The sequence below is a fragment of the Chelonoidis abingdonii genome, chromosome 1, assembly GCF_003597395.2.
Source record: "Chelonoidis abingdonii isolate Lonesome George chromosome 1, CheloAbing_2.0, whole genome shotgun sequence".
Taxonomy (NCBI): Eukaryota; Metazoa; Chordata; order Testudines; family Testudinidae; genus Chelonoidis; species Chelonoidis abingdonii.
Window position 1 is genome coordinate 131,297,805 of NC_133769.1, and position 22,422 is coordinate 131,320,226.

General features: G+C 43.1%; 1 protein-coding gene across 1 annotated transcript in view; it reads right to left on the reverse strand.

Moving 5' to 3' along the window:
- Window positions 1-1,362: 1,362 nt before the first annotated feature.
- The window catches only part of SULT4A1 (sulfotransferase family 4A member 1), a 37,321-nt gene continuing 16,261 nt past the window's right edge, over window positions 1,363-22,422 (reverse strand). Inside the window, 6 exon segments of the mRNA XM_032781988.2 lie at window positions 1,363-3,090; window positions 10,692-10,830; window positions 11,415-11,509; window positions 14,464-14,590; window positions 14,700-14,780; window positions 15,162-15,292. Coding sequence (XP_032637879.2) covers window positions 2,978-3,090; window positions 10,692-10,830; window positions 11,415-11,509; window positions 14,464-14,590; window positions 14,700-14,780; window positions 15,162-15,292 — 686 coding nt within the window. The 3' untranslated portion in view covers window positions 1,363-2,977.

Consider the following 22,422-nt stretch of genomic DNA (forward strand, 5'->3'; position numbering starts at 1 on the left):
GCCAGAGAAAGTTAGACTCACTCTACAGTCCAGTGGTCAGGGTATTCACCTGAGAGATGGGAAACCCAAGTTCAAATTACTCCTTTACATAAGGCAGAAAGGGGAATTGAACACTAGTCTCCTGTGGCCCAGCTGAAAGCACAAACCATAGGGCTAACAGTTATAAGGGGTTAGGAAGTGGCATCTCCAGTCTGTCATCATTTTATATGGCATTAGGTTAAGATCTTGTTATGGATATTTTTAGTAAAAGTCACAGACAGATCATGAGCAATAAACAAAAATTCACAGAAGTCTGTGACCTGTCTGTGACTTTTACAAAAAATAAAGTAGGGGAGAACTGACTTTTGGGGGAAACTGACAGCTCCAGCCTCTGCTGCCTGTAGTGGTTCAGAGCTCAGGGACCAGTGGCTCGGAGCTCAAGGGCCCCGCAGCCCCCAGTGGCTGACAACTCCAGCCCCGCCACCCCAGGGCAAGAGATTGAAGCTGAATATGTGACAGAGGTCTTGGAAAGTCATGGAATCCCATGACCTCCATGACAAAATCTTAACCTTAGCCATTAGGCATGTGCTGCTGCATTTCTTGCAAGAAATGCTTTAAGTGCCTAACTCCAGGACAGGGTTCGTGGCTGAGAATCCCAGATGGTGACAAGTGCCTCCATCCAGCCCAAACTTAGATGCTTACAATCCCTGAGAAGGGTGGAGCTTAGCACCCACCCCTCTCAGCATTTGCTATTGGCTAGTTCTGGCAGAGCTTGCTAGCTTTTGTGCTGCCCATTCTCAGGTGCATGTCTCACCATCAGGGCCGCCCGGGGGCAGGGGGGAGGGGGGGCAAGTGAGGCAATTTGCCCCAGGCCCCCACGAGAATATTGTATTTTATAGTATTTCAACTTTTTTTTAATGGAAGAGGCTCCCAAAATTGCTTTGTCCCAGGTCCCCTGAATCCTCTGGGCAGCCCTGCTCACCACATGAATTGTACACCTAACTCAGGGCTATGAATTCCACTGTGTGACAAGGTACCCCACGGTTAGGCACTGCATGTAACGCCTAAGTCTCTTTGTGGATTTAACCCCAAGTCCTTAAAGCAGAGCTTAGGGGAGACTTAGGTGGGCATGAGCCTGGAACTAGCTCTCTGCACAAGGATGAATTTCACCCAATAAGGGGAGAGAGGGTTGTGGTGTGGGCAAGAGTAGGTGTAGTCATGAGTGACTCACCTTGTTCCCAGTCCTGGAGGCAAAACTATAACAAGCAGGAGCTATTTTGTGTGTGCATCCAGCCTTTTGATACTTGACAAGGACAAAATGAACTAAAAAAGATGACACTTTTCAGCCTGCGTATGTTAATGAAACAAATGACCGAACCTCCATGCATGGAACATGTCTTTATTAAATAGGCAAGCAAGCACAGAAGTATAATAATGTGTAGTGCTTAATAGTCATACAGTACTAAAAATATAAAAATAGAAATAAAATTTCACTGAAAGCAGTTTCACTCACAAATATACAAGGAAAGGTGCTGTCAAGCCACATCATGCCACACCACTTGCCAACTGCTACATTGACAGGTTATTTTCTAACAGAAGCAAAATACTAAAATCTGCTAGTCCTTCCTCACAGCTTTTGGTGAGATATACTATAGGGCTAACAAAATGGGCCTCCTGCAGCTGAGAACCTAAAAATATAGATTTTTAACTGAAGGATCAAATAATTCTGTAGAATCTCATTGTTATGGTAGCCTGCGCCAGGTTAAGTATCTAACTACCCACAGGCAAATAAGGGAAATAAGAAAGACACAGAAAAAATAAACTCAAATCCTGCTTATAAATTAATGGCTGACAGTCAATTGCTGCAACTGTATTGTGCATATATACCATCGCTTGCTTAATACTCCCATGTGCTGGAGTATCCTTAAAATCTCTTCTTCAAGACCTGCTAGTTCATTTATGTATTTGTACCAACATGTACATCCATCTTCAAATTATGTCTGAATGAGTCTAAAAGTGCTAAAAATGCTAAGTTCCCTCAACTCCCATGATTTCAATGGAACTTGAGGGTGCTCAGAATCCAGCAGAACGCTCTCGTTACCTAAGAGGATCATTCTCAATGGGTGAAACTCAGACCTGTGTAGAAGACCAGCACATATCACAGAAACCCTGGGAGAAATTGACTCCTAACCACAGGCCCAGCACAAGCCCCATGCACCACTTACAACTCACTTACACTCTATGCTGAGGGCTTGAGTGAGACTTAAGTGCTGAACAGGCCCTTGTAATGGCCTATCCTCTTCACAGGGATGAATTTCATTCACTCTGAATACAGCCACCTCTTATCAGACGTAAGAGCATGTGTGCGCGGAGTGACAACCTCAGTTATCTTTGGCTTGCAAAGTGTGCCAGCAAATGGTATCCACTCAGAAATCCTACAAATAATAGAAGTGCGGAAATTAAAGGAAACCCCCATCTTTATCCTTTTAATTTGGGGTAGGACTGTTTTGTCCTTGACATTCCAACTATAAAAATAAATGTGACAGCTAACCCCTGAGATCATTCTAGCATATAGTTTGGTTTGGCCTATTACTGATTTCCTTCTGAAATAATTTTTTATTTGGTTTACTGAATTTGATATAGGTTTCCAGTGAAAAGCTTCTATAAAATACATTAAATAATCAATGTGGGGCTGAAAAAGTGTACATTCTAATTGCATATATGATACATACCTTATACTTATATAATACATTCCATAACAGCTGAGTATTCTTGTACTAGCTATGAAATTCTTGCATGTTGACAAAAGATTAAAATGCTGAAGGATAAACAGCTGTTTAGGATCAAGAATAATAGTGTTTCCTGTGGTTTACTTAGATTTTGTTTGTTTTTCAGTCATGTTACACATAATAGCTACAGTAGTTTGTCCAGCGGGTAATAAATGAACGCATAAAGCACTTCTAGCTAATATTTGGATATTGTATGCATGCGTGTTTCTTTATAAATAAAAGTCAAATGTGAGGTCACACTTTCCCATCTTCTGTTTATAAACTAAATCAAACTTCTCATTCATTGACACAGTGAAGATGTCTTTCCATAGCCCAACTCGTCCTGAAATACAGAGAAAGAGCACAAGTCAGACTGGTGACGTGACAGAACCCTGGCTTTTCTAAAATTATGTGTCTGATCACATGGGGTATCAGGCACCTCCTGTCAACTGCAGATCAACCTCGACTCACTTTTACTTCAATGAGACTTGGGATGCTTAGCCACTGCAGGAGGTGTGATTCATTCATACACCCCAACAGATCCCTTTGAAGCCCTCAAAATAGGTGACACATTCCCTGTGTTGGCCATCTGCACAGGGGTGAATTTCATCTCGGAAGCATTCATCCCCTTGAAAGATTTGGCCCTGTATCTTTAAATAACAATAATAGGGACCACATTTGTTTTGACTATTATTACATTAGAACCCCAATATTATGAACTAATTGGAGATTGAAGAGTTCATAACTGAACATCTCAAAATTCTAGTAGGCCCGGTGCACACATTGCAGTAATGTTCACGGCCTTGCTTTCTTTTTGTTCTTTAAAGTTTAACCCACTACAAAGGGATTTCCAATGCACTGATGACAGTGAAATGTGAAAAGATGTTCACTGTTTTTCATCAACGCCACTTTTATTATGTGATTTTTTTTCCATGTCAGGAAAAATGGTTCTTATAACTGGTAGTTCATAAGATTGGCGTTCATAAAATAGAGGTTCTACTGTAACATAATTGTGGATTTCAGATCTCACTGCAGACGATGGTGGTTTAATTATCCCCTTTTAAATCAGGGATATATTTACACGGTGCTGAAACTTCATCATGCATTGGTGGAAGGACACACCCAGAAGAAAATAAAATAACACTAAAGATCATTAAATGCCTTTATTTTATGTTCAGTAGATGTATAAAAGGTGTTTATGATTGTACAAATATAATGAGGCAATTTCTCAAAGATGAGTGAATACCTAAATTATGCCTACAAAAATGTGCATTCAGGTATTCAGTTTGTGCATATAAATGTGAATCGTGCATGCATAATGTGTGTATGCACGTTTTCTGTGAGTACAATTTAGCCATCCATGTTTGAAAATTTGGCTCCTTGTATAAAATATTTTTATTTTCCTACTGAAACCAACTAATAAAATGACGTGAAAACAACATCAAAGTTGACTGTAAAACACTCTGGGCCTCATTCACCACTGTGTCATTCTGGTTTTATGACACTTTAACTCAGGCAAAATCAACTGGAGTAACACAGTATCAGAGGGGTAACCGTGTTAGTCTGGATCTGTAAAAGCAACAAAGAGTTCTGTGGCACCTTATAGACTAACAGAAGTATTGGAGCATAAGCTTTTGTGGGTGAATACCCACTTTGTCAGATGCACAGTGTAACACAGTGTTGAATCGGGCTCATACTGTATAATGAATCCACTGCGTTGGGCCTTAGATTAATTCTCCTCTCACTTACAGAAGTTTAAGTCTCTGTTCAAATCAAGGGCGTTAAACTGCTGTAACATGGAGGAGAGTCAGAACCATGCTACCACAGAACTTAATCATATTAACAAGACCACAAATTACACACAGGAGACCTGATGATGCATTTGATGCATATGAGAACCTCCTGGTTAATGTAATGAAAGTTCCTCAAATATGATAGGTACATAATTGGGTCCAAGAACATAATTATCTGTGAGCACTGTCAAAAAGTTTGCAATGAGTGTCCCATCAACTGCACAGTGACTTGAAGTTAGTTATTACACATGACAAGTGTCATTTTACAAAATAATAATTTTCCTAGTACCCCTGAAGATATAATTCACTACTAGAGGGTTTTTTTTTTTAATCCTCAAAGATCAAGGCTTTGAAATTGACTGAAAATGCTTAATCTGACAGTTTTTGACAAATAAATGCTGGTACTGGCTTTCCTGTGTCAAACAGGGCAGTGAGTACTATTAATAAAAACATTCTTGCAGTCATAAAAGTCAGGTATTGATTTCAGTTGTGTTCTAGCAACACTTATGGAACAAATACAGTTCACTGTGCAACATAAAATCATACATTATACTTTAGGGAATAAAACAGGATTCTTCCTTTGTCTCAAAAATAAAATTGAAGAACCTTGTTATTCCTGAATCTCTCTAATGATACCTTAGGTACAAATTACAAGTTTTATAACTGGAACGTACTAGAGTGTATTTTACTAGCATCCATCTCTCAACCATATAGACTGATAGCTTGTCAAAAAGTTACCCACCTGGTTTATCATTTGAATCATGCAACTGTGTAATTTATGATGTGATATGAAGCAAATATAAGTAATATAGCTAATCAAAATGCTCTGCTTTCACAGCAGCTCAGGGTTTTCTTCAGAGTAAAGATCAATGTGCTAAAAGAAAAAAAATTAAAGAACCAAAATAAAGCAAAATAATAAGGTAAACGTAGTTGATAAATTAAAAATATTTGGAACAAATTACAGTAAACTGTGGTTACTCCTGGGGGAATTCTGAGACATTGCACAATTTGGGCAGGGGGTAGGTGAGTCCTGGAGGGTTCATGGCAGCTGCAGCTCCCAGCATGCCTTGAGGGAAGGAGACAGTGGTGTGCAGGAAACGCCACACAAGCCTGGGACCAAGAATCAGGCTGTTTCTCCTCTAGATCCCTGGGCTCTGAGGGGTTAGGGGGTGGGTGTCTGGGCTGGGGGGGGCCCATGGCTGAGGGCTCTGCTGGAGGGGGTGCAGGGCCCCTGGGCAAGGGGGGCCCCCATGGCTGGGCTTAGAGGGAGAAAGCGCGGGGATCCAGGTTTCTGGCGGGAGGCGGTGCAGTATCTATCGCGTGCAGAACCCTGTGGCTGGGCTCTGGGGTTAGAGCCTCAGATACATTGGCTGGGCTCTAGGGGGAGGGTTTGGCTGGGCTGGGGAAGGGGCACAGAAACAGGTACTGGTTATCATAGGGGTTTCTTCAACCTATTCTGGAGAATTTTCTTACAGACATACTTGCTGGCAAAGTATTTTGAAATAAATTACCAAAAAATAGAAACTGGCATGATTAAGTAGTGTTATTTTGACAATAAAATTTGCAGAATTTCAGAAATGTGGCACTAGATTTTTATTTTTGGTGCACAATTCCCCCAGAAGCATATGGTGTAATTGCTACGTGCTAGATCACATAAATGGACAGAGGACAAAACTGCCATTAATGAAGTTGCATTTGAAGGAACAAAACATTGCAAAACCAATAACAGCAAATGCAAAAAATTAATTGAAAATAAGGAATTTCAATAAAAAGCAGACAGCAAATAAATGACCAGGCTCTTAGTTGACTACTGTAGCTCCCTCCTCTAGCACAAAATAAGAGCTTATGTACAGTGCCTAGCACAAACAGGTACTAATCCCTGACTGGGACTTCTAGGCTAATGTAAAACAATAGATAATAGTAACAGCAACAGGGTAGGAACACAACAGACAGACCATCACCCTGCACCTGTTCGATGCCATCCAGACAGGCTGGTTTACAGAGAAGCTAACCGTTACCTCCAGTTGAGAGAGTGTGTAGGAATGAACCCGGCCCACAGGCCTGGGTGCCCCTTTAAATTGGGGCATTTTGTTCTTGCTGCAAGCTGGGCACACCCGCTTTGCTATCGCAGGAACTTGGCCTTCCTCCTTATCCTCCCTCCCCCTACTTTCACACAGTCGGTCGTCTGCACCTGGCAGTGTTTTGTAGCTTGCCTCTTCTGCAGTTTCTCACACTGACTACTGTGTTTGCAGCTGGGGATGTTTTGTAGTTTGCTATGCTTCTGAGCTCGTGATGGAAGATTTTTGTAGGAAACTTTGAATTGTGCTGTGCATTTGCGCATGTGTAATCTTAGATAATAAAAGAGGCAGGTGAGCTCAGAAAAGCAGCTTTTGCCTCCTCGGATTTCTACAACTTGGTGTCAAGTCTTTCCTTCAGGAGTGGCAGGTTGTGATGTTCTTACCACAGCTAGTCTCCTTCCTCATGACTGCCATTCAAAAGGCCAGAAAAATCACTCTCCATAACAGCCAGTCAGGGAGTGAGGAAGCAGCAGCGCCAATGCCATGGCCTCATCCCTTGCCTCTGCTGAGCTGTTGACCATAGATGGGGATTAAAAGGAAGGCACCGCTGCCTTTGTCTCTCTCTCCCCTCACCCTGGGGAAACTGAATGGCCAGGCCCAATTCTAACTTAACTATCCTATTGTACTGAAAGGCAGTACATGGACTGGAGAGGAATTGATGGTATCTCCGTTGTGTTTTCCCTCCAGGAGAGCGGTCATGACTGTATATCCCAAGCGGGAGTTAGGCGCCTAACTCCCTTTGAGGGGCAGGGTTTAGACCACACCTTTCTTTTGCCATTTCCTATTGGCTAGCTTAGGTGGCTCCTCACAGAGTGCAGGCTTTTGTGACTCCAGTTCTTCGGCACCTAACAGTCACCATCCACTGTATAGAGAGCCTGGGTGCCTATGTCAGGGCTGAGGATTACATTAGGTGGCAGAGTGATTAAAGTAAAGCACTGCAAAACTGAGCCAAAGTCTCTTTTGTAGATCTAGCCCTGTGTATTTTTTACAGTGAGCTATATCGCTGACAAAGACAGAAACTGAGGGGAGGGGCAGGGGGAGGAGTCCTTTAACTCAACCTGCTAACTCATGCGAAAACTACAAATTGCTTTGTTTTCACTAGGATTTTACCTCATTAGTTAAGTTGAGCTAAGAATCCCCCTTTTTTGCCTGCGAACACACAGTCTATGAGGTAGGTGAGAATTATTATTATACCTGTTTTCAGATAGGTGGATGGAGGCACACAAAGGCTCCAGGTCACTGAGCAAGTCAAATACAAAGCAGGGAATGGATCTCAGGAACTCCGATTCCCAGTCTGCTACTCGAATAACTGCACTGCCTCTCTACCGTATACAGGGTTTTTCCATGCGAGGCTTGCAGAGTAACAGATTTTTCAGATGAAAATAAGGAGCTGCCTTATGAAGACTGATCATGTGCTAATATCATGCCAATATTCAACAAAGGCCAGTGGGATGATCCAGGTGATTGTAGTTAGCCTGATGTCAGTCCTGAGCAAAGTCATGGCAAAAGCTGATACAGGATTCAATCAGTACAGCACTGAAGGAGGGGAATTAATGCCAGTCAGCAGGGATTTTATGGAAAACGAAACAGATCCTGTCAAACAAGCCTGTTTTCATTCTATGATGAGACTACATGTTTGGTTGAGGAAGGTAACTATGTAGATGTAATATACTTACACTTTTGCAAAGCATTTGACTTAGTATGACACAACATTCTGATTAAAAAAATTAGCACTATACACTATCAGTAGAGCATACAATAAATGGACTAAGAACAGGCTAACTGACAGATCTCAAAAAATAATTGTCAATGGCAAACCATTATCGAATAGGGATGCTTCTAGTGAGGTTCTGCAGGGATCATACTAAGCCCAATGCTGTTCCATATTTTTATCAATGATTGGGAAGTAAAAATAAAATCACTGCTTATAAACATTGTGGCTGATACAAAGATTGCCAGAGTGGTAAATAATGATGAGGACAGGTAATCGTACAGAGTAATCTGTATCACTTGGTAACCTGGGCACATTCAAACAAAATGCAAGATCACACATCCAGGAACAAGGAATGCAGGCCGTATCTACAGAATGGAGATCGGTATCCTGGGAAGCAGTGACTTTGAAAAGTATTTAGGGGTCATAATGGATAAACAGTGTGAGTTCCCAGTGTGATGTTGTGACAAAAAGGGCTAATGTTATCCTTGGATGTATAAATAGGGGAGTAATGAGTAGGAGTAAGAAGGTGAGACCAATATTGGGATACCGTGTACAGTTCTGGTGTCCATGTTTTTAAAAGGATGTTGAAAGATTGTGAAGGGTGAAGAAAAAGCTACAAAAGTGGTTTTAGGGCTGGAGAAAATACTTACAGAGATTTAAAGAACTCAATCTCTTTAGCTTCTCAGAAAGAAGGCTGAAAGGTAACATGGGGAGAAAATACCAGATACTAAAGAGCTGTTTAATCTTGCACAGTGGTTTCCAATCTTTTTATGCTCAAGATCACTTTTTGAATCTAAAGGCAACCGAGGATCTACCCCGCCCCTTCCCTGAGGTCCCACTCCTACCCCAAAGCCCCATCCTGCTCACTCCATCCCCCACTCTCTCTGTCATTCACTCTCTCCCACCCTCACTTTCACTGGGATGGGGTAGGGGGTTGGCGTTCAGGAGGGGGTGCAGGGTCTGGGCTGGGGCTTAGGGGTTAGCAGTGTGGGAAGGGGCTCTGGGCTGAGCCTGGGGCAGGGGATTGGGGTGCAGGAGGAAATGAGGGGTGCAAGTTCTAGGAGGGAGTTTGGGTTCAGGAGGGTGCTCCAGGCTGGGACAGAGTGTTGGCGTGCAGGAGGGGGTACAGTGTGCTGTCTCTGGGAGTAGGTCAGGACTGGGACTTGGGGTGCAGGAGGGTTTGTGGTGCAGGAAGGGCTATGGGGTGCTGGCTTTGGGAGGGGGCTCAGGGCTGGGGTGCTCCTTGCCTACCCCGGCCCCACAGTACTCCCGGAAGGGGCCAACACACCCTTGCAGACCCTGAGGGGGCATGTTGCTCTGTGCGCTGCCCCTCTCTGCAAGCATTGCCCCCACCGCTCTCCCAGCTAATGGGAGCTGTAGGGGGTGGTGCTTGCAGGCAGGACCAGTGCACAGAGGGAGACCCCTGCCCCCTGGGAGCCGCGGGACTGCACTGGCCACTTCCTGGAGCGGCGTGAAGCTGGGGTAGGCAGGGAGTCTGCCTTAGCAGCGGCCATACTGTGCCACCGGAGATCGCAACCGACTTGGAGATCCTCTAGGATCGACCAGTCGATCGCGATCGACCAGTTGGTGACCACTGATCTAGCAGATAAAGGTATAGCAAGAACCAATGGTTGGAAGCGGAAGCCTGACAAATTCAAATCAGAAATAAGGCACACATTTTTTACAGTGAGGGTGATTAACTATTGGAACAAACTACCAAGGAAAATGATAGATTCTCCATCTCTTGTCATCTTCAAATCAAGATATCATGCCATTCTGGACGAGATGCTTTAGTCAAACACTAGTTATTGGGCTCAGTGCAGCAGTAACTGGGTGAAATTCTATAGCCTGTGTTATACCAGAGGTCAGACTAGATGATCTAATCTAATGATCCCTTCTGGCCTTAAAATGTAGTGGTTATCTTTGCTGATGATAGATGTTCACCTCCTTCTTACAACCAGGTTGTTTTTGTTGTTGTTTTTCTCTCAATCAAATGCCTCTTTTAAGGCCAAATTTATCACTTATATAAGCAGAGACAACAAATTTAAAGTCAGTGCTGTTGCACCCACTTGCACCAATGCTGAAGTTGGCCCAATACCTTTAAAATATTTGTAAATATGCAATGTTCATCCTGGATGCTTGTATTTTCTTTTAAATCATGTTCACTCCTTTGTCCCAATACTGAACGGTCAAAGTTCCTATCAGACTAATGATAATTTTCCCTACATTGTTTCAATAACATTTTACTGTAGACTGAATTTAAGATAATAATTTGCCAACACATCCTGTGCTTTATCAGTCCATCACTTATCCTTTTGTGACATCCATTTGAAGAAGTTATTGTGTATATGACACATACCCCTGCCAACTGAAAGGGCTTCCGCATTACAGCACTGATCAATGAGTTGATGGCAATGTTCCACCATGGATTCCAGCTGTGCTTTGTCATAAGAAACTCCCAAGAATCTCACCAGCTGCTCAACCATTGTTGCAAGGTCCTGTAAGAAAATATTTTAAAACAAATAAAAGTTAATAGACTTCAGGATTAAATATACAAATGCAAAAAATATGCTGAAGTGGAGTTAAGGTTGCAACCGCAAAATAGCATCCTGTGTTGCTTGTGCCCTTCCTGAGTGTGAAAGTTGAATCTCCCAAACTAAAATGCTGGAAAACCAGCAAATGCCAGGAGCAGAAACATAGATGCCTAGGAAACCTTAAGTGCCTGCAGGGCCTGGTGCGAATTTTGTGAATCGAAATGGAGCCAAAACTGAGACTTTGGTGCCTAAACCCGTGACTTAGGTATCTACATCTGGTATTTAAGCGCCTAAGTAGCTCTGTGGATCTGGCTGTAAAACCTTATTAAGGCTCTTAAATAAATTACCTGATTTTCAAAAAGTGCTGAGCAACTTCACAGCTTACATGTAAGTCAGTGGATGCTGCTAGTGATCAATGCTTTGAAAAATTAGGCCACACATTTGGGAGTTCAACTATGGACTCAGGAATCTGACTTTAGACTCCTAATTTGATGAATCTGAGTCACGATCAATATCAGGCAATAGAAAATTCTTTATATCTGGTTTACCTTGTGCATATCTTCATACTTGAGGAAAAGTACATTGGAGTCCATGTGATGTTCCCAGAATTCTTGCACATGCTCAAACCATGAACCATATCCTACTGCAGAAACAGAGAACATTATAACTGACAAGGAATATAATCAATATTGTTATGAGTCCCTCTTGAACAGAAACTGAGGAAAATAAGTACATTTGATTGTCAGAAGCACTTTATACTTCCAAGGGAATTTTGTTTGTTTCTGCACTGTTTCTATTCCTAATAAGGAACATCACTGAAATAGAGTATAGGCTCCATCAGTGTTGATGAGATCTTAACACCTTCACAGAGAGTTGATTTGCCCTAAAGCAGTGGTTCTCAAAGCCAGTCCACTGCTTGTTCAGGGAAATCCCCGCTCCAGGCCAATGGGGGCTGCAGGAAGGGTGGCCAGCACATCCTGGCCTGTGCTGCTTCCCGCAGCCCCCATTAGCCTGGAACAGCGAACTGTGGCCAGTGGTAAACAAACCAGCCTGGCCCGCTAGGGTCTTTCCCTGAACAAAAAACGGACCGGCTTTGAGAACCACTGCCCTAAAGGCATGTTATTATGGCTACGCATTCAGTGCAAAAGGCCACCATGTTGCAAGGTGAGCACTCTTTTGAGCTCAATAATATGGATGCATTGCTCGTAAACTGAAAGGGAGCCAGCAGAAAAAATGTGCATGTAGATTCCCAGTTACTATGCATATTACTGAATGGGAATGAGAGGACATTCCTGCAATTTACATGTCACACTACATTCCACTTCCCTTTCACTTGGCTACACTCAGTAGAAAGTGGATATAGCTTCGAGGGAGAAAAGTGTAGATGGTCTAAGAAACCATTATCCATATTTGATAAAAGATTCCTCCTCATTGCATTCCTATGTGCAATGCAATTTCTAGGGCAGGTCAATATTTTCTTTCTTACTTAAGAAAGTATTGAGGAAATGGCCCTATACATCCAAATGTTGTTCTGGAAACAAGAGTGAAAATCAAAAATAAAAATCTATAACCAGGAAGCTCTACATAGTTAAATCTTTCCCTTCCCCAGTGCCCCCAAATCTAAATTTATTGTCTTGTTCCTGTTGTTTTTCAATTGTCTAGGAGTACTTCTGCTCATAAAAAAGAATATCACTACTTAGGGCCAGAACTTTATCTCACGTACACTGATGTAAATCCAGAATACATCCATCGACTTCAGTCATTTTACACCAATGTTATAAAGATCAGACACTAGTCCCTACTATCTAAGAAAAAAATGTCTTGCTGCTAATATTATCAGAGGAAAATATATTTTGGGTACACAATCCAGGCAAAAATACATTCTGAAAACTTGTTCATTTATCAGTTTGTCATCTATCATAATTTCTAATGAGTACTTCAAATCATCAAGAAGTAGGATCTGTGAAAAACAGGTGAACCTTTTCCCACATTTTACACAAAACATATTGTCTCTGATTATGGGCAATTTTCTTTTCAAATTATGTTTTTCCATGAAATTCAACAAAGTAGCTATACAAAACGAGAAAATATTCCACTTCTGAACTTCACATTTTGAAGCCACCTTGCGTTTGGAAAAGGCCCATTTTAATTTGGTAACGGGGTCATTTTTACTTCACAAAGGGGCCTGTTTTCATGTGAAAATTCACAAAACACAGGTCATTTTTCAGCAAAACACACCCATTTTCAGTTATGACTACTTCACACACTTCTAAATATGTGTTTACATTAGAGCAGGGGTAGGCAACCTATGGCACGTGTGCCGAAGGCGGCACACGAGCTGATTTTCAGTGGCACTCACACTGCCCGGGTCCTGGCCACCGGTCCGGGGGACTCTGCATTTCAATTTAATTTTAAATGAAGCTTCTTAAACATTTTTAAAACCTTATTTACTTTATATAAAACAATACTTTAGTTCTATATTATAAACTTATAGACAGAGACCTTCTAAAAACGTTAAAATGTATTACTGGCACGCGAAACCTTAAATTAGAGTGAATAAATGAAGACTCGGCACACCACTTCTGAAAGGTTGCTGACCCCTGCATTAGAGCGACAAAATGATGAAGCAAAAAATGTCACACAAGCCGGGTGGATCTGATGGTGCAGAGCAGCAGCCGTTTAAGACAGTGATGACAGGTTATCATTATCTTATGTGAGTAAAGCCTCTCAGATCTTCAGGGGATGATGCTACAGAATGCAGCTGTTCTCTGACTTCTTCCTCATGTCCTGAAACTAAAGAGCCAACATGAAGAGAAGGTATGTGGAGGGGTTTCTACTGGGCTAGGATGGGAGACGCATGGAGGGTGTCATGTTGGCTCAGTCCTCTTCCTCCAGCAAAACTTTGGACCAAGGAGCAGGTTTTCATCTCCTTTCATTCCCGCCCCCAGGGAAATAAACTGAGGATGTTTTGTTTCCTGTAGTGCCCAGAACCAGATATTTCAGCAGAAGGCATAAAACCTCCATAATACCCTTAATTTTACGTTACTTAATACCCTTGATTTTACAATACCACAATGTAGCTACAGTGTGCTTCGCTGCAGATAGGCCGAAGGGTATTCCCACATAGTGCCTGGTCCCTTCTTCTTGACTATGACAAAAGCTTTCACTCTTCGCTTGGTCCAATCCTGGGAGGAGCAAAGTGACTCCCAACAGGTGATGAGTGCTATCAAAGTCCACCGAAATCAACAGGAGCTGAGCATGCTTCGTAATTCCCACAAGGCACCTAGCACATTGCAGGATTAGGCCCTGATTGACCTCAGTGGGAGTCTTGCCTGAGTAAGCTGCTGCAGGACTGAATCCACAGTGCCCAATACTGCAGGGTGTGCAATTGTTTAGATGACATGATCATAGTTTGCATCTACATGGAGAAATTTTACAGTCTGAATCCATCCATTAAAAATCAGTTGGCAGTGCCCATGAAGCAACTAAAATATTGCCAGAAAATAATTATATATCTGTATTATAATAATATATGGAATGCAGAGGTAAAAATAAATGGATAACAGATTGCATCATGCACAGACAAAAGTTCCTTACACTTGTCATTCATAAACCTTCGACAGAATTCTTGAAATGTTCCTCTGTAGCTCATGGTTCTTAGGGAGCGGTGAAACTGGTAATAGGACACTACCAAGTCTTTGGGGTTGCGAGCCATGTATATTACCTAGGAAAGTGAAAACAATCCATGTTATTAAAAACATACTTCCTTCACTTCACAAACCGTGCAAGCACCAGCGGATGGTACAGCTAATCAAACACCAATTCATTTTTACCTTGGAATCGCCATTATGGAGGTCTGAAGGCAAAAATCGATATGGTAGGTGGCTTTTTATGAGGCGAGGAGATGTGAGCTCCTAAAAGAAAATGGAAGGAGAAAATATTTCTCACTGCAGATAAGTTGGCTGGCATTTTTTCTTAAATTGTCAAATGTAAAGGTCCTTACTATACTGCTTTACATTCACAAACCCACTGCTAAAACTAATGAGATTGGCACCATGCTATTTTAGACAGTCCCTTCATACCATCCCCTCCATAACATATTTAAAAACATAAAGTACAATAAAACATTACAATAGCATATTTTTTAAAATATGAAACCAATAAAATTCTGAACCATTAAAACAAATTGAGCAGGTCAAGTGACAAAAAGGACAAAAATTTGGGATGGAAGGGAATGGTAATAAATATGGGGATAAAAAAAAATGCTGAAAGACTTTCAGTGAAGTCAACTGTACCTTGATGATGTCCAGACCAGGCTGAGGATACTCTAGGACTGGAAGCTGTTCATCTATATTCATTAATCCAATCTCATCAGGGTCAGCTCCCTGACTCACTAGATATACCACTTCCTGTAGCAAGCCTGTGCCTCCAAAGATAAATCAAACAACAACAGAAAAGGGATTGTATTATAATCCTTATTTAAACAGAAACATCTGAAAGGAAAGACGTACACATACAAATAATAATAACTGTCCTTAAAAGTTTTCTGAAAACTAATACAGGATCTAGAGCTACTATAAGTGCTAATGATATTGGATCTATCCCTCCGGCTGTGTTTTAAACATAAGATCTTCTTCCCTGTAAAATGTCCAAGTTATTTCAATGAGTAATTTAAATATAAATAGTGTTCCCAGCATCTTTAATCTCATATCATTTTACCCACATTAGTCAAAATTCATAGCATAAATGTGAGGTAGGTAAATATTATCATATCCATTTAACAAATAAGAATTGAGGTACACAGAGGTTGTCCAGGGTCACACATGAGCAGCAGTAATGGGAACAGACCTCAGGATAATAGACACCCTTTTCAGCTCTAAATATTAGGCAACACTACCGCTTTGTATGCACACTGAGGCTTTATGTAGAGTAGAGTTTTTGATCTTGTTGTAATTTGAGAATTTATTGATTGTCAGTTAACTCATTAACTATACAGGAACAACTTGTTCCTGGACACAAAGGTTTGCTGCTGGTGATATTTCATCTTAGTCAATTAATTTGAGTACAATGGGATAAAAACTCTAATCTAGACAAGGGTTGAAAGCATTGGCCCCTCCTCTTTCAGTTCTAACATGAAAGAGCATCTTCTCTGCAAAGGTGGCTGAAAATATGGAAAATTGGACGTCCTTAAACCTTATCTTCTGGTTGGCAGTCAGTGCAATGTTCTATCAAATAGAATGGAAACTGTCATTTCCAGCACAGCAGGAAACTTAGTGAATTCTCAGTTAGGATTTCTTAATCCCAAATTAGGTGGAAAAACACTCAACCCCGTCACTGCTGCACTTTAAGAGGTTGTTCAGTAAATGCATGAAGGCAGGTGGTATGAAATCATAGCCTGGGAAGCACATTTCTGGGAGTTGCTTTCCAGAATGAGTCCTGCGAATGTTACGACTGAGAGACCCATTTCAGCTGAGTTCAGGGTAATTAGAATGACTTGGAAGAAGCTCCTTTATATTATGAATACCTATGTCAGTGACCAGTCGTGTGCTCCATTTACATCGTCCCTTCAAACTCTTCACTCTACTCTGCATTCTAAAGCACAGCAGGTATTTTTATACATTAAAATTAACATACATATGGCACTTCGGCATTAGTCCTTGTTACTCCATGAGCACTGCACTTTTCCTTATTAAACATTTATGATACAAGACATCTTGATTCTCTATAATTTATTTCTGCTTTCTAAATTCCACTTGCAAAGAAAGATGCTGTTACAGCAACCTCAGTCCATAAGAAGAAAATGTATCCTGTTCTGGGATCACCGTAAGCTGTAGAGCTTTGTAAACAACTGGCGTCTCCAGCTCAGCTGCTCTCCATACAAACAAGAAGTCACATTCATAGAACTCATGTGAATTTGGATTGGTGGGGTTAGTGGCAGGGATGGATGGAAACTTGAACTCTGCAGCATGCTCCCTGTTGACCTTGTGGTTAACCAATCAGATAACTAAGGAGAGATAACTCTCATATGCTACCCTCTGTGGCTGCTGTTGTATAGCCACTTCTGAAGGAGCCAGGCTGCTAGGGGAGAAGATGACCAGCAAGCCACTCAGCCACCATGGCACTCTCAAGTTCTATATTGATCTTGGACCATCCAATGGTGTAGGAGGTTATGTTTCCTGCCTGTTCCTGATGGAGGGAGGCGGGGGGGAGGTCAGCAAGCCACACTCTCCCATAAAACAAAGAAAAGGGAAATCGGAGTTTTAAAAAATCAGTGTTTTCTGCCCCATATATTATATGTGGGTTTTCCCCCCACATAGGAGAAAATATGCTCTTAGCAACTCACATGTCCTCAAATTGTCTACTAGACTTCTGCAAGAAATGTATGAGAAGTAGTAAGATGTTTAGAGAGATTATTCTGGATACCACAGGGAGGGAAGTCTGGTGATTGTGTGCAGTGCAGACACTCGACAGTGCTTAAGCTAACTCATAAAAGTAAGAAGGTGGATCAAATGTCCTTTTCTTAGAAGACCAGTTGAAATTGGTGAATTTCAATAATAACAATCAGCATTTCTTCAGTGCTATACAACTCCACACCACACTTCACACACCATCTGTCCTTGTAACATACCTATTCCTGTCTTACAGATGAAGAAATAGAGACAGAGAGGTCAAGTAGTTTGCCTCCAGCTAAGCATAGAACTCAGAAGTCCCTGGCCCCCAGGCTTACATTCAGGACATTGAACCATGCTTCCTTCCAGTCACAAACATTCTGCTGTTTTTCATCTTACTTTTCTAGGTTCTGGGCCTGACTCTCATTCACACTAAGACTCATTTACACTGCTCTGGGCTTTCAGGACCTCAGTATTAATGAGAATTCGGTCCCTTTTATTTAAGGGAAAACTTGCTGAGGTCTTCCTCTCCCTTAGCCCTAATCCAGCACTATCTCTCCTCACACACAACACTCTCATGCATGGATACACTTATACATGCTTTATTCTGTGTTTGGTGTGGTTGTTTGTGGAGTTAAAAAAATATTAAGGGCAATTACCGCAATACAAATATTTATTTAAAAACAAAAACATCCTTATATTTTTCGAATTTATTTTTAAACAAAACCTAAAATGCTGAATTTAAACAAAGTTGACAGCGCACCTTTAAATACAATAGAACCTCAGAGTTAGGAACACTTTGGGAATGGAGGCTGTTTCTAACTTTGAAATGTTTGTAACTCTGAAAAAAACATTATGGTTGTTCTTTCAAAAGTTTACAACTGAACACTGAATTAATACAGCTTTGAAACTTTACTATGCAGAAGAAAAATGCTGCTTTCCCTTTATTATTTTAGTAGTTTACGTTTAACACAGTACTGTACTGTATTTTCTTTTTTCTTTTTTTTTTTTTTGGTCTCTGCTGCTGCCTGATGGTGTCCTTCTAGTTCAATGAGGTGTGTGGTTGACTGGTCAGTTTGTAACTCTGAGGTTTTAATGTACTTTTAGTGTAGAATTTATGGTTTAATTAGCTGTGTGTGCAGATGTATGAGGAGAATCATCTGATTTAGGAGGAATTAGAGTAATAATCTGCTGGAGTTCCAGAAAGTAACAGCGGAGGCTGGGATTTTCAAAGGAGATTAAGGGAATTAGGTGCATAGGTCCCCTTGAATTTCAATTTCCTTTGACGATCCCAGTCTACAGGAAAACTCAGCTGGCTCTTTTGGTAGAGGGGCCATATATTTGGCTGTGGGCAAGGAGCACCCAATGAGATTTGTTTAGGTAGGAGGAAATGAGCTGGTAGGGGGAAAACAATTGCAAAGATGATACAAAGCTCACCTTTGCACTGCGTAGTCCTGGGCCCCCTGCTGCATGCAGGGCCATCCCCTGCCATAACTTAGGACAACTTGAGTATTACTCACATCCTTCCTTCGGTGCAATTGAAGGAAAGAGGCTGTTAGTTGCAAAGCTAACGTGCACGCACAACAGAGCTTTACTTAGGTGCAACTGGTGCATCTTTTGGTTTACACAACATTTTCTAGGCAAAATGCTTCCCTGTAACATTTTTTTGTGTTTCATTCATGAAGTTGCACAGAAAGTAAATACTCAGTGCCAGAGGGGAGTAGGCTCTTAACTTTGGGAATGAGACACAAGATGCACCAGACATAAGTACCTACTCCATCCATTCTTCCTCCATCCAGCAGCCGACTGAAAACCAGCATTACATCCCAGAAGACTGTCAGCCCTCTCAGCTGCAAGATCATATGCCAGGATGGACTCACAGTGCATTTATTTATTCAATACCAATTAAATCAAAGCTAACAGAGCCAGCCAACATCTGGGGTATTGAAGCACACTGTGTTTCTTATATAGTCCCCACTGACCAGCTTTCTTTAATGTCAACGTAAATTCCAAGGTAAAAGATGCCACAGCCAGGAACTGTGATTTTCTGGGAGGTTCATACAAATTATATTGGAACTTATGTTCTTCTCCTGCATAACCGCACAGTAAGAGGTACAAAATAATCCATAATCACAGCAGTTTTAAAGTTGGGCAGTTGGGCTGTATTCTCTCTGCCCAACTTAGGGTCATAGGGTTTCAGCGCCCATGCTCCAGCCTAAGCCTGAACATCTACACTGCAATTTTTAGCCCTGCAGCCTGAGCCCTGTGCACCCGAATCAGCTGACCCAGGTAGAGTTGTGGTTGAAAAGGGACCCTGGCAGCTCTGGCCAGCACCACCAACCAGGCCGTTAAATGTCTGGTCAGCGGCACAGTGGGAGCTCGGGGCTATGGCAGGCTCCCAGAAGCAGCCATCAGGTCCTTGCGGCCCCTCGGCACATGGGTGGCCAGGGAGGCTTCATGCACTGCCCCCGCACCAGGGCTGGCTCCGCAGCTCCCATTCACTGGGAACAGTGGCCAATGGGAGCAGCGGGGGCGGCACCTGCAGGTGCGAGGGAAGCGCGTGGAGTCTCTCTGGCCGTCTATGTGTCTAGGGGCTGCAGGGTCTTGGCAGCTGATTCCCGGGAGCCACGATAAGCACAGCTGGGACCTCGCACCCTTAACCCTCTCCCACACCCCAACCCCTGCCCCAGCTCGGAGCCCCCTTCCACAGCCAAACTCCCTCCCAGTTGTCCACAACCCCCCTCAACACCTCTGTTCCAGTCCCCTTCTGCATCCCAAACCCTGCATCCCCGGCCTCACCCCAGAGCCCACCCCCCCAGCGGGAGCCCTCACCCCTCTGCACTCCACCCTCCTTCCTCAGTCCCCTCCTGAACCTCAAACCTCTCATCCCCAACCACATCCCAGAGCCCACACACCTTCCCGCCCATCGAACTCCTCAGCCCCACAGCCTTCCTGTGTACCCCAAACTCTTCATCCCCAGACCCACTCCAGAGCCTGCACCCCCAGCCGGAGTCCTCACCTCCCCCTACACACACCAACCCCTTCCCAAGCCCAGAGAACTCTCCCGCACCCTGAATCCCTCTTTTCTGGCCCCACTCAAACCCTGCACTCCCAGCCCAGAGTCCGTACCCACTCCCGCAGCCAACCCCCCTGCCCTACCCTGGAGCTCTCTCCAGCACCCCAACCTCCCCCTCCCTGGCCCTACCCCAGAGCCCACACCCCCGGCTGGAGCCCTCAGCCTCTCCCACACGACAACCTCCTGCCCTAGCCCAGAGAACTCTCCCACACCCTGAACCCCTCTTTTCTGGCCCTACCTGAAGCCTGCACCCCCAGCCCAGGGCCCATACTCATCCCCGCACCCAAACTCCCTCCCAGTTGCCCACACCCCCCTCAACACCTCTGCCCCAGTTCCCTCCTGCATCCCAAACTCTTCATCCCTAGCCCCACCCCAGAGCCTGCACCCCCAGCCGGAGTTCTCACCCCACAGCACCCCAACCCCCTGCCCCAGCTCGGTGAAAATGAGTGAGGAGAGCGAGTGACGGAGGAAGGGGGGGATAGAGTGAGGAGGGGCGTGACCTCAGAGAAGGGGCGGGGCAGGGGAAGGGCCTCGGGGCAGGACAGGGGCGTTCAGTTTTGTGTGATAAGGAAGTTGGCTACCCTAGAGTCAGGCCAGCCGACCAGAGACCAGAAATGTACAAGAAAACTCTAGCTGTGGCTTCCCAAGGCAAGCATGAGAAGGAACTCACCTAGCCATGATCCTCCTAGGGCCAACACCCCAGAAATAGCACTACAAACTAGCTTATAGCCACGCTGCCAATGGCTAACGGTGTGCACTCTGTGAACTACTCCAGAGGAAGTCACAGAACACTGAAGAGTAGTTAATGATGCTTCAAGAATGCTCAGTGCTACTTCATTTTAGAGCAGCTGTTCCCTGGCTCCTCCCACTGTTCTCTAGCCAATCTCCCCTTCTCCCATATGGCCATCTGGCTGCATACATATTTTGTGGAAGGGAAAAATGGCAGCTGTAAAGTAAGGAACATTCTATGATATCTTCTTTCCTCCCCATGTGGCCAACTGTAGCATTTTACAGAACTCTGTTTCCCTCCAAGTCACATAACGGGACAAAGCTGACCTGAGTCCTTTCATATGTTCCTTTCTTGACCTCCTGTTTTTGAAAGTGTTATGGAAAAATACAATACAGGAAGATATATTTTTTTTAGGTATTCATAATGTTAACACTAGCAGTTTTCCAGTGCAGCCCATTAGTCTCGCCTCTATTGATCCATCAGTGCTTGGTCAAATTTCAGCTAATACAATGGTACAATTAAGGCTCATTTTTTTTTTATAGCTTCAGTAAATGCAAGTGCTTATTAAAATGAGGGATGTTAAAACTGAGCAAATGCTGTAAACAAATTCTCTGCCTAGTTCTGTTAATTGCTTGCAAGATGATTTTCCCTTTCCCCCCAAATGCTCAATCAATAGGAGTTTGCCTGAGAAGGACAGAGGTAACACTGCATAAGGACTTAAGAAGCTGGTCCTGTGTGTTTAATAATTTGGCCTAACAATAAAATACAGCTGTACGAGATGCCATATTTCCCTAGTTCTTCTGCTATGACTCACTTACGTAGGACCCACGATTTACATTTTGATTTGAATGGGAGTTTTCCTGAGTAAGAACTAAGGCCTACATTTTTAAAAGCAATGAGTGATTTTACCTCCATTTTTTGGGTGCCCAACATCAGATACATTAGAGGGCCTGATCTGAAGCAAGTGCTGAGCACTCACTGTCTGAAAACCAGGCCCATTTAAACTGACATCACTTAGGCACTCAAAAATTTGAGGCAACCAAAATCTCTAGTATCAGAGGGGTAGTCGTGTTAGTCTGGATCTGCAAAAGCAGCGAAGAATCCTGTGGCACCTTATAGACTAATAGACGTTTTGGAGCATGAGCTTTCGTGGGTAAATACCCACTTCGTTGGATGCTGTGGTACACGTCTGTCCCAAATCTGGACTTTAGCATCCAAAATCTGGGTGCTTACTATGATTCCCCCCAAGCTTGTACCAGCTTGGATCTTATCTCGCTGCCACCAGATAGGATTCTGGCTCCTATCAGCCCTCACGTCGCCCCAACTTATCCCTGGGGGACCCCACAAGACCCAGAGCCCCC